The sequence below is a fragment of the Ovis canadensis genome, chromosome 11 (assembly GCF_042477335.2).
Source record: "Ovis canadensis isolate MfBH-ARS-UI-01 breed Bighorn chromosome 11, ARS-UI_OviCan_v2, whole genome shotgun sequence".
In the NCBI taxonomy this organism is placed as follows: Eukaryota; Metazoa; Chordata; class Mammalia; order Artiodactyla; family Bovidae; genus Ovis; species Ovis canadensis.
In genome coordinates, this window is record NC_091255.1 from 26,572,033 (window position 1) to 26,587,069 (window position 15,037).

Genomic DNA, 15,037 nt, shown 5'->3' on the forward strand with positions numbered 1-15,037 from the left:
TAGATGATAAATTTTAAAATATTTTTTATGTGACAGTATAACATACTAGTTACAACTGCTATTACTAGAACCGAAAGCAGGATTTCACATTAATTTTTCTCAACTTATTTGCTCTGACTGATGGATATAATTTTTTTGATATTTCCTATCCTAGCCAAGCCAAAATTTGTGTGTGTATTAACAATTCATAATATAATAAAAAACAAAACAGAATGCAGCTTTTATATTATTGAACTTTATGTACAAAATCATTTGATTTCAAATAAACATTTAATGTAAAAACAAACGTTCTTTTAAACTGAATTTTTTTTTTTTTACATCTACTGTACCATTCAAATGCTTTATCATCTTACATGATTTCTTCAAAATCTCTTATCAAGGGTACATATAGAAAAGCTTTTTTTTTTTATAAATAGAAACAAAGGGATTTTTTCAGCTTTTATTATAAGATGACATAAAAAGTTTACTCAACAGAAGTAATTTCATTACTATTTGGGGGAGGGAATCACCAACTTTTTGTGCAAACAATGCTAGCCTTCTTTTAAGCATTTAAGAGCATAACTGCTTAAGAAATGACATAAGCAATAATTCTACACCTACATCTCCCCTAAAATAATCTATTTTTTTTTTTACATATGTGCACAGCTTTAGCAAATTAAAGCCCGAGAGAAATGCTCAAAATCCACTATGCAGAGGCATAATCAGAGTTTACTGTAACTCATCATTTGGAGAGCTTACCAATCAAGGAGTCTGTAATGAAAGCTGCAGTTTCCCTCTTTCCTATTTTTTTTAAACACAAAAAAAATCAATGACTAGGAACTTAATACTGGATGACAAATCACATCCACACTATCAGTTAAATAGCCTCACAGTTAAACACATCTTAAAGACCAATCAAATCAGTATTTACATTTTATAAATTTCTGAAGACACCATTAGAAAGCTTATATATCCCTTCATTAAACAAAATAGGGAACTGCATCTGATGGTGGTGGAATGAAATTAAAAAAATTAAAAATACCTGTATTTACAGCAGCATTGATCCTTTATAAATAAAGAATATGAAAATGCAATTATCTTTAAGGATAATAAAAAATTGAGGTGATGTTACTCAACCACAGTGCTTGGAGTTGGACTAAAAATCTATTGGTGCTTGTTAATGTGCCAGTAGTGAAACCACTTTCTGTTGGAGAAAATCCAACTGTAAATATGTGCATGAGACACATATAACACAGGGCAAAATTGCTCAAAACGATTCAAGTCAGCTTATCTGTATTGGATATTCTAATCATGAAATACATTACAAAGACATCCTTGCAAAGGAAAAAAAAAGTTACAACATTTTCTGGTTCATTTTTATAGAACATTTCCTCCCTCAAAAGTGGCATCTTAAAAATCTTAAACTCTTTCTTCCCTTGGTTTACAATCCTAATGAACACATGTGGACAGCTGAATCTTCCATGTGATTACCTAGCTGGGAAAGAAGGAAAAAAAAAAAAACAAACAGCAAAATGTTCAAGTTTAAAAAAATATACTGGGTGAGCAATGCACTAAAATTATCCACATAAAAACAAATGGATGGTCAGTAACCTTAGAAGCCAACATTGACATTTCACTGACAACAATGTGAAAAATTAACATGTTCTCAAACAGGCCTAAGATGAAGAAGTGCTATTTTTAAATTGTAAAATGAACTCACATAATGTAAAATACCTTATGTTGTAATTTTTCATTCCAAATTGATAAATGATTTCAAAGTCAAGGATTAAGGTCTGATTGCAAACAGTACTGCAACATAATTTCACAAAAATCTTCAGTTTCTAAAAAAAGGAATCACTTTCTAATTTTCCCTCCCCAAGAAAATGTCTCACAATTACAAAGTAGAAAAATAGCCAGTCACAAATGCAAAAAAAAACACCACCCAACACAATATAAATATGAAATAATTTCTAGATTATCAATTCAGTATATCTCATAAGACAATTGTTGAAGTTAAAAATACTTTAAGGTATTGCTTTTCATGCTTGAACTTGAGAATATTTTAATGACATCAATAAAACTGATATGCGGGTAATGCTGCATACTGCAGTTGAGTAGAACCCTGATTAAAAATATCCTTGTTGAAATCATTTACTTCATCTGACAGTGCCTGTTTGGAACCTATGATTAAAAACAAAAACAGAACTCTTCCTAGAGGCTGAATTCCCTAGAATGAAATTTCAGTGTTTGTCCATAATGTGGGGTTAAGCCTTTTCAGAGTTTTTGTTTTTTGCTCTGTTTTGAAACCCCTGAGACACCATCTGTTTCCAAAGCTTTCTCTTTTGAGTTAATTTCACTAAATCCATTTGCTGTCCCATTTTGTTCTTCAGTGACTTCTTCATTTGCAGGGGAAGCAGATTCTCCTTTTTCTAATTTTTGTTGCATTTCACGGAGCTTGGTAACAGCTTTATCTATTGACATTATGCTAATAAGATTAAAGTCATGCATGCTGACTAGATGAAGCATGAAGTTTCGACATAAATTCTTCTTAATTATTTTCTGTCCATAGTTTTCTACAAACAGCATACAGGCATGATTCATTTGATTGTCAGCAATAAACCTATTTAATAAAAACACAAACACATCAACAACAATACAAAGTATTTCTGTCACAGGCCACAGTGATAACTATTACAGGATAATAAGACTATATCTAGAAAAGTGATGATTTAACTAGTAAAACTATAGTGAATCTGAGATTCGATCACCTGAATAAACTTACCATGTTAGAAATTTAAAGAGGTTTAATTTAACCAGAGCTTAAACAGATGTCATTTCTGTTTTTCCTAATGAAATTAGGAAGTTAGCAGTTAAAAGTGTAAAATATTTTCTCCTGCTACTCCACTTTCATTAACTGTATAACACTATTCTCTCAGTTTCCTATTTCAGAAGCAGTGTTTCTGCACACTTTCAGTTCATGGTAAACTTTTGAAAAAATGAAGATGTCACAACAATTGTGGTATAGTGTGACTGTTTTGGTGGAAGGCAAGGAATAAAAATTTGAGAGAACCAAATTAAACCAAATAGGAGATGGATGTTCAATTACCCACTGAGACTCAAACCAGAATCTGTAAAATGTAAAAGCCTGATTGCAGATCTGAAAAAATACAAATAGTTTACCAACTACCTGCCACTTGGTAATGCCAGTTTATAGTGAACCTAGTAGTTCTCACGCTGACAGATTTGGATCAGGAATTAAAATATAACTCAATTAAGTAATTTGACTAAAACTCTATCTTGAAACTGGCATATCAAGACAAAAGGAGAAAGATTTCAGCCAAGCCTCCACATACATATTTACTCATAACTGAGTTTTAATGACTAGACCAGGGACAAGGCAAACATTTTCTATAAAAGGCTAAACAGTAAGTATTTTAGGCTTTGCAAGCCATATGTGGGCTTTCCAGATGGCGCTAGTGGTAAATAAAGACCTCCTGCCAATGCAGGAGACATAAGAGACGCGAGTTTGATCCTTAGGTTGGAAAGATCCCCTGGAGGAGGGCATGGCAACCCACAACAGTATTCTTGCCTGGAGAATCCCATGGACAGAGGAGCCTGGTGGGCTACAGTCCGTAGAGTCACAAAGAGTCGGACACGACTGAAACGAATTAGCAAGCCATATGTAATCTCTATTGTCTTCCTCTTTAATTTTTTTTACAACCCACTAAAAACGTGAAGACTATTCTTAGCTCAAGGCAGTTTACAAAAAAAAAAAAAAAAAAAAGGCTATAAGCAATGCACCCAGTCATCTGAACTAGAACTTAAAACACTTAAGTCCTCCATTCCCCAAAAATAAAGAAAATAAAATGCTCCTTCCCATTTATTTCATTTAACCTTTAAAGGAAAACACCTTAGATCCATGTGCTATAAAAGAAAGCCTTATTTAAGGGTCTAATACTAATGAAGGTAGAGAAGAATCTATGTACTGACAGGTAAATAGTTCACATAGGGAAGCAGTTGTACAGGAAAAACAATGCTATAGCCCCAAAGGCACGAGAAATTAGGATTGTTCTACCCTCAGCTTTATGAAATGGTAGTAAGAAATAAGAAAAGCTAGCTGTTTAGATTTTAGTCTGAATAATAAAGCAGTTAAAAATTTTGTTAATAATTCTGTTAGTGGTTTTCACGATTTCCAGGTGTGTAGCACATGGTGTATTATTTATGTATTCCCTAGCAATAAAAGGAATAAAAGCTGGGTTATTAAGAAAACATTAACTAAAAACCTGCTGTTAGATGGAGCTAGCACCTTACTTAAACATTCTTTGAAGATAACCATTTTTCTAATACTTGAATTAGGATATTTAGAACAAACTATACCTAAATTTTAAGTAAGATCCTAACACAGATTTATAGAATGTGAAGCAACAAAAAGAACATAAAGGAAATTGAATATATAAATCTAGAAACACCCTACCCATGCTTCATGACATGGAGATTCCATAGTTTCATCACTTCTTTCTCTCCTTCATTGACATCAGAAAATTCCTCAATTTGCTTTTAGAAAAAAAGGGGAAAAAAATCTATTAGATGCAGAATAAATATAATTGATATTTCTAAGAAAAAATTGTGAGAATGTTAAAAACAGAATTTTTTGTAACTAAAAATACCACAACTTATTTATATAGCAAAGCAGCAATGTTTCCAACATCCATTTAAGTGGTAATTTTAAAAGGGAAATCCTTAGTTATGAAATAGTTGCCTTAAAATAAAGTGAAAAACCACAAAATCACAAGAAGAAAACCCGCACTTCCTTTAGTTGGCAACTATTAAAATGACACAATTACAAAAATTGTAGATTCCTGGATTCCTTAATTTAGAAAAATGCTCCTTAACATTAAATCAAAAATTTAATTCATACTAAAGTTATTAGTTTTCAAACAAAATCATTTCATCATAAAATTGTAAAATCATTGTCAATAATGATAATGATGGTAATAGCAACAAAACTAATAATTACAGTAATGGTTTTTTCTCTCAGCCATTCAGGGTCTTTCTCATCTTCACTGTCTACTTCCATTTCTTGTGGACGGAGAGGTAAACAAGTATCACTATGGAAATAGAGGCGGTTGTGTCCACTACTGTATGTTCGCTGCTGTTCCACTTCTCCATCTTCGGATTCAAGAAATTCAGACATACTTGCTTTTGTTCTTTTTGGCCTAATGAAAAGAAATGTTGCTGTAATATTAAGTAACACAGAGAGGGCTCACACTACTCAGAGTACATTCCTTTCTTACAGAGGTTTCCACCTAGGCATGCACACAGACTTCTAGTGGGAGACACTTTAATCCCCCTATAACCACTAGAGCAGTAGCCACATGAACACAGGAAAAAGGTGTGCGGAGGAAGTGAGAAAACTGCTGTAGAAACAGGAGCCAGGCAGTTATAAAGCAGTATATGACCCTAGAGACTTATTTAAAACTGAAATAAGAACTGCCACCTAAATAGTAGTTTTGACTGGCTTCCCTTTATTCCTCAAACATCAATAAAGTCAGAAAATAAACTTCTGCCACATGACCTTTTTACCTACCTGCACACAAGAATGTGTGTGATAGGTGTTCTCTTTACTGGTCCGTTGCGACTAAAAGCAAACCCAGGTTGGCGATGAATATCCTGAGGATTTCCTGCATAGGAGCCATCATAACACTCGTTGATAGAAACATCTATCCTAGCACCTTTGGGATGATACTGTAACAAAAATAGCAAGGTGATTAGAAAAATAAAGTATTAATTATCCTATCTTAAATACCTATTCCTCCAACTTAATTAATTAAAATGTACTTGTGGGTTCTTAAATGTTTTGAAAAGTAAAATAAGCCAGGCATACCAGCATGGTGAACAGGAAGCCAGAAGATCTGGAGTCAAAAAGATCCATGTTAAAATCCTGGCTATGCCATTTATTGGCTTGGTAACTGTACAAATTATTTCTTGTCTGAGCAAGGATAAGGAAATTACCACTTAATTCAAAGAGCTGGGGTTAGGATTATGTGAATCATTAGAGGTGCACTATGCAAATATACACAAACACTGAATCATTCACCGTAATTCATCCATAAACAATCCATTCAATGTAGAAACTGGCATTCTGCACAAAGTACAATTTCTGAAAGCCAAATTGTATCATAATGTATAACAGTAAGAAAAAATGAAAAGCTACTTACAACATAATTGAAGATAAATCTGCTGTGGCAGAGTTTAAGATGTTTAAGTAAGCTATAAAGTTTGCGGCAGTTCAGGGTGCACCAAGGGCAATGTAGGTCATCTCTTGCTTCAGTTTGTTGTCTCGTATTGTTGTTATAAAGGAACTTTAAAGATAACAAAAAACAAAAAACAGCAAATCTCCAACTTACTTATCTCAAGATACTTTGTTTCAATATCAACTTTAAACATAGTTAAAACAATATAAAAGGAAAATCAAGTCAGAGGCATTCTTTTTATTTAAATAAGCCAAAATATTTCAGATAGAACGTGCAAAACAAAGGTATCTCATGATTACTTAAAAAAAGAAGGGTCAGCTATGCTTACCTGATAAAATATTCTTAATTTTTGTCGGTTTTCATTTGAAGTATCTTTTTCTTTTCTTGTTTGCAGATCTGTAGTCAATGATTCTTTAACAGCTGAAAATATATACTTTTAATGAAAATACTTGCTTCTAAAAAGTGAAATATCTGTTGTGAACATAATTAAACAATAAAGGTTTCACAAAATTCTTGTGGTATTTAATACAATGTTCTCACCCTCAACTGATTTCAGGGGAACAATCCCTTTATCATCAACCTAACCAGATACTAAGGTCTTTACTGGTAAGATCCATTCTTTTTTCCCCTTTAAAATGTTCTAAAACATTAGGACACCTATCATGTTCTAAAACATTTAAAAAATAACCCCAAGTAATTATACGTAGTCACTGTAATTCTTTAAGCACTTTCAGGTCAAAGTAAGGTTTTGATTGGTCTCTGTATTCCCAGTGCACAACAGTGAGCAGATATCCACTAAATATTAGTTTAACAAATTAAATGAAAATGATTGTAATAATATCATTCCAAATCAAAAACATAATCATTATTAATAATTTTGGTGTATTATTTTACTGACTTAAAAATGATAATTTGTATTTCTCCTGACATAAGTAATCATTTCCCATGTAAAACTTTGTAAAAATCTTTTCTTCTCAGTTTCCTGAAAACTCTTTTACTAGTATTTGGCCACAGAACACTTTGAGAAGTGCCCAGACTACAATTTCCTTGGGAAATCTTTCCCCTGACACGGGTCATTTCTTACATCTCCTAAAATTGACTCTAACTACAGTGACTTGCACACAGCTAATGGATGGACTTGAGTGGTATTATGTCAAAGACAACTCCCTTCTGCCTTCTTAAACAGTCTTAGATAAAACACATGGATACCCTCAGGTCAAGGACAGTGTTCTCATCAGGCAGATAAAAAATGAAAGAATACTGCAACCTGAGCCTTAACCCAACAGAGCTAACTGCTACAATTTGTAAATGTTTCTCCTCTTAAAAATTTACTACAAAATTTAATCTGATAAAATTCAGGTTATAATAATCCTCTTCCAGCCCTCAAATTGTTCAAATATTCTTAAATGGTTAAGTCAATTCCATAATATTAACAAATTTTTATGTAAATTTGAAAAAGCACGTAGTTCCAAACCCCTTTATAGCTGCAATTCCAAACTACAAAGCTCTGAAAACCAATCATTTTCTCATGCGTTTGGGACAAATTTATTTAATGGAAAAACTTCTCCTAAACTGACATAAAGGTATCTATAGACTATGCCAAAGCCTTTGACTGTGTGGAAAATTCTGAAAGAGATGGGAATACCAGACCACCTGACCTGCCTTTTGAGAAACCTGTATGCAGGTCAGGAAGCAACAGTTAGAACTGGACATGGAACAACAGACTGGTTCCAAATAGGAAAAGGAGTATGTCAAGGCTGTATATTGTCACCCTGCTAATTTAACTTATATGCAGAGTACATCATGAGAAACAGTGGGCTGGAAGAAGCACACTGGAATCAAGATTGCCGGCAGAAATATCAATGACCTCAGATACGCAGATGACACCACCCTTAGGGCAGAAAGTGAAGAGGAACTAAAAAGCCTCTTGATGAAAGTGAAAGAGGAGAGTGAAAAAGCTGGCTTAAAGCTCAACATTCAGAAAATGAAGATCATGGCATCTGGTCCCATCACTTCATGGGAAATAGATGGGGAAACAGTGGAAACAGTGTCAAACTTTATGTATTTGGCCTCCAAAATCACTGCAGATGGTGACTGCAGCCATGAAATTAAAAGACGCTTACTCCTTGGAAAAAAAGTTATGACCAACCTAGATAGCATATTCAAAAGCAGAGACATTACTTTGCCAACAAACGTCCGTCTAGTCAAGGCTATGGTTTTTCCAGTAGCCATGTATGTATGTGAAAGTTGGACTGTGAAGAAAGTTGAGCGCTGAAGAATTGATGCTTTTGAACTGTGGTGTTGGAAGACTCTTGAGAGTCCCTTGGACTGCAAGGAGATCCAACCAGTCCATTCTAAAGGAGATCAGTCCTGGGATTTCTTTCGAAGGACTGATGCTAAAGCTGAAACTCCAATACTTTGGCCACCTCATGCGAAGAGCTGACTCACTGGAAAAGACCGATGCTGGGAGGGATTGGGGGCAGGAGAAGGGGACGACAGAGGATGAGATGGCTGGATGGCATCACCAACTCGATGGACATGAGTTTGGGTGAACTCCAGGAGTTGGTGATGGACAGGGAGGCCTGGCATGGTGCAATTCATGGGGTCGCAAAAAGTTAGACATGACTGAGCGAATGAAGTGAACTGAAACCTCATTTGAAGATATTATGTAATATATGGTATATATACTATATATTATACCATGATTCTAAAATTTAAAAAAAAAAAATCTCCAAAATTCCCACATACATCTAGTGAATAAAGTACTGTTGATCAGCACTTCATCACAGAACTTTAGGAGAATCGTAATGTACTCATCATGTGTCTAGTAAGTCAAATAATATTTCCAAAGATTACTGGAGCAAAAGACAAATTAATCTAAAACCTAAGTCCTAAGTCTGCAAAGCATTATTTGACAGCAAAATTTTCATACCAATAGTTTGAGTAGGTTTTACTGAACCAGGCTTATTTTCTTGATGAAGACTCTCTGAATTTCTAGTGGCAAGAGGTTTAGCTATAGGAGCTGTAGATTTATCATTGGTCTCTCCTGTCCAACGAAGAGTGAACTGCAAAGTAGGTCCCTGAGAAAATGTTTCAAATGGAGGCAGTCTCTAAAAAAGAAAAAACATGAAAACAGTGAAGATCCCCCAAAACAAAAGAAATTGTAGGAGTAAAAAAAAAATACTTATTATGACATATTAATGTGGAACTGACTTCAATCAACAGATTTTTCCTTTAAAAACCCCCAAATGCCTACATGGATAGCCAGGGAAATAAAGTAAATGTATGGCGCAGTAAAGACTGTATACAGTACTAGAGGGCTCAGCCTGGCAATTGCTAAACTGGTTCCCCATACAAACACTGGCCATATTTTCAGACTTTTTTCTAAGTTCATATGAAAAATACTCCCATTTTTATTTGCTGGTAACTAACAAAATTAAAAAAACAACAACTATGGTACCCAAAGCCTGCCAGTTTGCAACTTCTCTAAAGATGACCAATTACTTCTGACTGAATTGAATGGTTTTAGCAATGAATAATTTTTGACTTCTTAGCTTCACTAATGACTTACTGCCCTTGGTTCTCGCTCTGAATTTTAGGACACTGAGGCTTTCCTCCTCCACTTTCAATCACTTCCAAAGCCACTCTTCCCTTGGTCTCCTTAATTAATTCCTAGCCAACATTTAGCCAAAAGCCCCAATCTCTCACCCATCCTCAAGGATTTACCTATTAGATTATTCCCAAATTGCTTCTCCCTTCTTTACACTTAGAGCTCTAAACATTGTCACTTGGATATCCAGGTCATCCTGAACTAAAGTATGTTTAGACATGAATCTATTATCTTTTCTTCTCAAGTACACTTATTTTTGTCCCAAGCATTATCATGGAGAAGGAAATGGCAACCCACTCCAGTGTTCTTGCCTGGAGAATCCCAGGGACAGGGGAGCCTGGTGGGCTGCAGTCTATGGGGTCACACAGAGTCGGACACGACTGAAGCAACTTAGCAGCAGTGACCCTAAACTAAAAATTTCAGAATTACATTTGAAACCTATTCTTACTACTCTCATATAATTACTACGTAAGAATCTTACTACAGTATCTTATTATTAGAGAGCAGTATCTCAGCTGCTCTCTCTGCTTCTAATTTTTACTTCTCAATCCATATTCAGGAGACCAAGTAATTTTTGTCAAAGATGCTTTCATGCTATTCCTTTTTATAGAAATCTTCAATGATTTCCTATTTTACTGCCACATAAGTCTAACCTCCTTCTACATCTTTATTACAAATAATCCTTTTAAAACTAGAATTTCAAACTGGAGTGAAGTGAAAGGGTAATCATATAAACCGATTCTGACATAATGAGTCTGTATCTAGGAATTTATCTTGTAAAAATACTTGCAATGCAAAAAGATACGTGTACAAGTGAGTACAAGTATACTCACGTTTGTTAAAATGTAAAAAAATTAAATTATCAACTTAAGTGACATTAGTTTAGCAACTTATGGGACATATACTTAAAAGAGTAACATAGAGCTGTTAAAAAGAAGCAAATCTATACGACCTGACTTAAAAGGATATCTCAATTCCTTGGGAAAATCCCCAAGCTCCTGTATCAGTTCAATTCAGTTGCTCAGTCGTATCCGACTCGTCGCAACCCCACGGACTGCAGCACGCGTATAAACTCATTTGAGTATAAACTCATATATAATAATTCTGTTTTCTCATGAAGAAACTTAAACTTTAAAAAAGAAATTTAATATTGTCTCAATTTCTTGGAAAAACCTCAAAACTCATACACAATAATCCTATTTTCTCAAGGATAAATTTAGACTTAAAAATATTTAAAACATAAAAATAAGAAATACCTGCAGAAAATTCAAGCACTGTAGATACATATAAAGTTATTTAAAATCCCATCACCTGAAGGTAACCACTATTATGCTTAATTTTAGAAAAGGTGGTTGTATGTGTTATTATATAAAAATTGAATATCATGGAAATCTTGTCAAAATATTGCCCTTTTTAATGGCTATCATTTTAAGAGTTAAGGTGTTTCCAATTTTTCACTATTTAAAAATTTCAGGCAAGACTTGTTACCTAGATCTTTTCAGTTATCTAGGTACTACCTTGTGACAAAATTATAAAATATAAACTGTTGTATCAAATTGTTAATGAGTATATACACAATTAAAATTTTCATTTATATTGTCAGTCTCCCCTCCAGTAAAGTTATATCAACTTATTTTTAACTTAAAGCATTCTTTGAGAATATATGTCCCCACATCTCCAACTAGAAACTGTCGACCTCTTTTAACTGTTGTCAAACTAGTAATCAAAAGCTAGTAATCTCTGATTTTGTTTACATGTCTCTGAATACTAGTAAAGTTGAGTATCTTTTTAAAAAAGCTTACTAGTCATCTGTATCTGTTGCTTTAAGAGCTGTCAGACTGTTCTTTATCCATTTTTCCTAATTAGATTGCTTTTTATTAATTGCATATTCATATTAGCCTTTTGTATGTTACAAATATTTGCCCCAGTCCATCATTTGGTTTTTAGACTTTTAAAGTATAGAAACGACTCATTTTAATTAGTCGTTTTTACTGTATGCTTTCTAGCTTTTGTACCATACCTAGAAGGGCTTTTCTCATACCAAGATTATATTAATATTCACCTGTCTTTTTTCTGAAGCTATGTAGTGTTAATTTTTACATTTACATTTATGAGCCTTCTGGAATTTATTAGGTCTACATTTATTTCCAGATGGCTAGAGAGCAATTCTGTCACATAATGAATGGTTATCTTTCCCACACAGATCTAACAATTTTATCACAGATTAAACTCAAAACTATTTCAAGACTATGCTTCAGTGATGTGCTTGTCTATTCCTATACTTGTACCATAAACTTAAGTTCTTTTATTGTTATCTGCAATGTAAAGGTTCTCAGAAAACTTTTCCATAATTTTCCTTAGTACTATTACACACAGTTTTAGGTTAACTTTAGACTAATTCCAAGGCTTAAGAAAAAAAAAAATCCTTTCAGGATTTTGCTTGTGCTGCTACACTGATCTAATATATTTAGAAGCAAATGACACTGGTTCTTTTGTCTGCCTATCCAAGAACTGTATGTATGCCTATTTTTAAGTCTCTTAAAAGTTATTTTAAGCCTGCTTCATCTAAGATTTAAAGATTTCCTGATAAGTTTATTATTAGTCAGATGTTACCTGCTGTTACTATGAATGGGATTTAAAATATCAGTTAACATTTATTGAGCACTTATTTTATGCCAGGCACGGTGCTAAGCATCTTTCATTAATTATTTCATTTAATCCATCAATTCTATGCCTTGCTTTACAGATGAGAAAACTGAGACACATAGGATTAAGTAACTTGCCAGATGCCACATAGCTACAAGTAGAGATTTGAACCTGGTGGTCTGGCTCCAAGCATGATGCCTTCCATTAAATACTCTGACTAGATAATTTTGATTTGTGTTTTTCAAGGTATTAAGAAAAAGGACTCTTCCTTCCAATATGAATTCAACATGAATTTGCATTCGGGGAAGAAAACATCAATCAGAAATGGGAGTTTATAACTATAACGTGCTCAGTCTTCTGAGTAGTCCATACCTTCCCATCAAGAATAGTCTCCCATGTTGCTCTTTTCTTGCTTATTGGACATTCTTCCATTTCCTGCATGGCTACTTCATATTCCCCATCTAAAAGCTGTAAGCGCCTGTTAGACAAACACATACACTTTAAAGTAACCTGAGTATTACTGTAAGTACACAAATTCTACATCTTTAGATTTATATTCAAAAGCATTTATTAAATTTATAAACTAGCTTACATTCCCAACAAGATTTAAAAATATACCTACACTCCATTCCTGGCCAAAATTTTTTTTTTAATGATTTGTACTAATAACTATTACTAGAGAATTATTTCATTACTGTAGCTACTCAAATATAACTTAAAACATTTAAAGTATAATATGCTTACAGTATTAAAACTTAGTAAGTTTTAAATATTAAGTATAAAGCATGTGTGCAGGCTTTATACTTTTAGAAATGAAATAACAACAGTATTTTAATACTTGCCTTAGGGAGCCACTAAGAATTATGTCTGTTATCTTTAATTATTGTAAATACTTGAACTAGAATTCTTGACTCAGCAAACTGATGATTATAATGACAAATCGGATAATTATAAGATCCTAAGGGGGCACCTGGCACATATAGGTGCTCAATAAACATTTCACAGGTGAATGAATATGTGGAATACTAGTTGAATCAAAGAATCAATCAAATTAAACCCATACTCACAGTACAGTTTTAATGTGTGTGTACATATTTGTGTGTGTATATATAGTTTTTTATTTTTTCCATACCATTAAACACTGGTAACATTACTAACCTAAATACCATTCTCCAACCATACCCAATAATTAACTATATATCAAGAATCTGGCATCTCCTCATCAGTCTTAGAGAAATTCTCTTAGGTGATGTTAGCTAACATTTATTGAGTGCTTACTATGTGCCAGGCCCTATTTTAAAGACTTTATTTACATGGTTCATTTAATCTTCCCAACAACTCTATGAAGTAGGCTATTACTTCACTGTTCAGAAGAGGAAACAGGGGCAGAGACAGGGTTAAATAACTTGCTTTAAGATGACACAATGAGTAGACAGAGCTAGCAATACAATATAGACAGCTTGTCTCTGAAGTCTGACTCTTAACAGCAAATGATTTCAAGAGCTTAAGAATTTTTGTCTTTATGTTGTGCTACTTGAATTTTTTCTACTTCAATGTATCAGCTTAATATTTTTTAAAGCTGATTTTATTAGTTTGAATAGATATTAATATTCTTCTAAAATGGAGAGGAGCTCTCCTCACACGTTTACATGGCTACATAACATTCTGTTTTATGGTTGTACATTTGATGGCTACAATCCAATTTACTCTCCTATCTGTAATGTATGAAGAGTCCCTTTTCCCCCACAGCCTCATCAATGGTACTTTACCAAGTTTTTTGATATCTGTCAAACTGGTAAGTGAAAAAAATGACATCTCAATGCATTTTTATATTCAGATGTTTTACCTTTTAGTTGTTTAAAAACCATGTATGTTTTCTTTTTTTGTATTTTCATGATATCCCTTCCTCATTCTATTGGTCAGTTGTGTTTTCCTTTTTATTTAATATGATCTGTATGTATTAGAGGAATGAGGTATCCATTGATATCTACATATTGTGAATTCAAATTAATTTTCTTCTGACTTGTCATTTTTATTTCAACTTGGCTTACGATGGTGTTTTTGTTTTCAAAAGGAAAGGAAAGTGAAGTCACTCAGTCGTGTCCGACTTTGCGATCCCATGGACTGCAGTCTCCCAGGCTCCTTTGTCAATGGGATTTTCTAGGCAAGAGTACTGGAGTGGGTTGCCATTTCCTTCTCCAGGGGATCTTTCCGACTCGGACTGAACCCAGGTCTCCTGCATTGCAGGCAGACGCTTTACTCTCTAAGCCACCAGGGAAGCCCATTTTTTAAAAGAAACTTTTTGCTCCATATTCATATTTTTTTATATGGCTTTTGATTTTTACTCTTTAAGGAGACTTTAACTTCTCAGAGATTATAAAATGAATTTTTAAACATCTAATCCCCAGATCTTGGCTGTCAAATACTTTTCCTCTACTAAAGGAACCATGACTCTTAAGAAAGCCAATTCCAGAGCAGAGGTAGGAAAAGGAGAATGTAAAGCCTGGAATATCTAGAATACTCCAGAAAACAAGGAAATAAATGAATA

At 33.7% G+C, this 15,037-nt stretch overlaps 1 protein-coding gene across 2 annotated transcripts in view; it reads right to left on the reverse strand.

The window, feature by feature from the left end:
• Window positions 1–219: 219 nt before the first annotated feature.
• Window positions 220–15,037, reverse strand: part of SUZ12 (SUZ12 polycomb repressive complex 2 subunit) — a 39,048-nt gene continuing 24,230 nt past the window's right edge. For both annotated transcript variants that reach the window (XM_069602889.1, XM_069602890.1), the window contains 8 exons: window positions 12,862–12,967; window positions 9,166–9,343; window positions 6,562–6,653; window positions 6,198–6,341; window positions 5,567–5,724; window positions 4,997–5,195; window positions 4,454–4,533; window positions 220–2,599 (listed from right to left, as the gene is read on the reverse strand). In XM_069602889.1, the coding sequence (XP_069458990.1) occupies window positions 2,254–2,599; window positions 4,454–4,533; window positions 4,997–5,195; window positions 5,567–5,724; window positions 6,198–6,341; window positions 6,562–6,653; window positions 9,166–9,343; window positions 12,862–12,967 (1,303 nt within the window). In that variant the 3' untranslated portion in view covers window positions 220–2,253. The remainder of the gene's footprint in view (window positions 2,600–4,453; window positions 4,534–4,996; window positions 5,196–5,566; window positions 5,725–6,197; window positions 6,342–6,561; window positions 6,654–9,165; window positions 9,344–12,861; window positions 12,968–15,037) is intronic.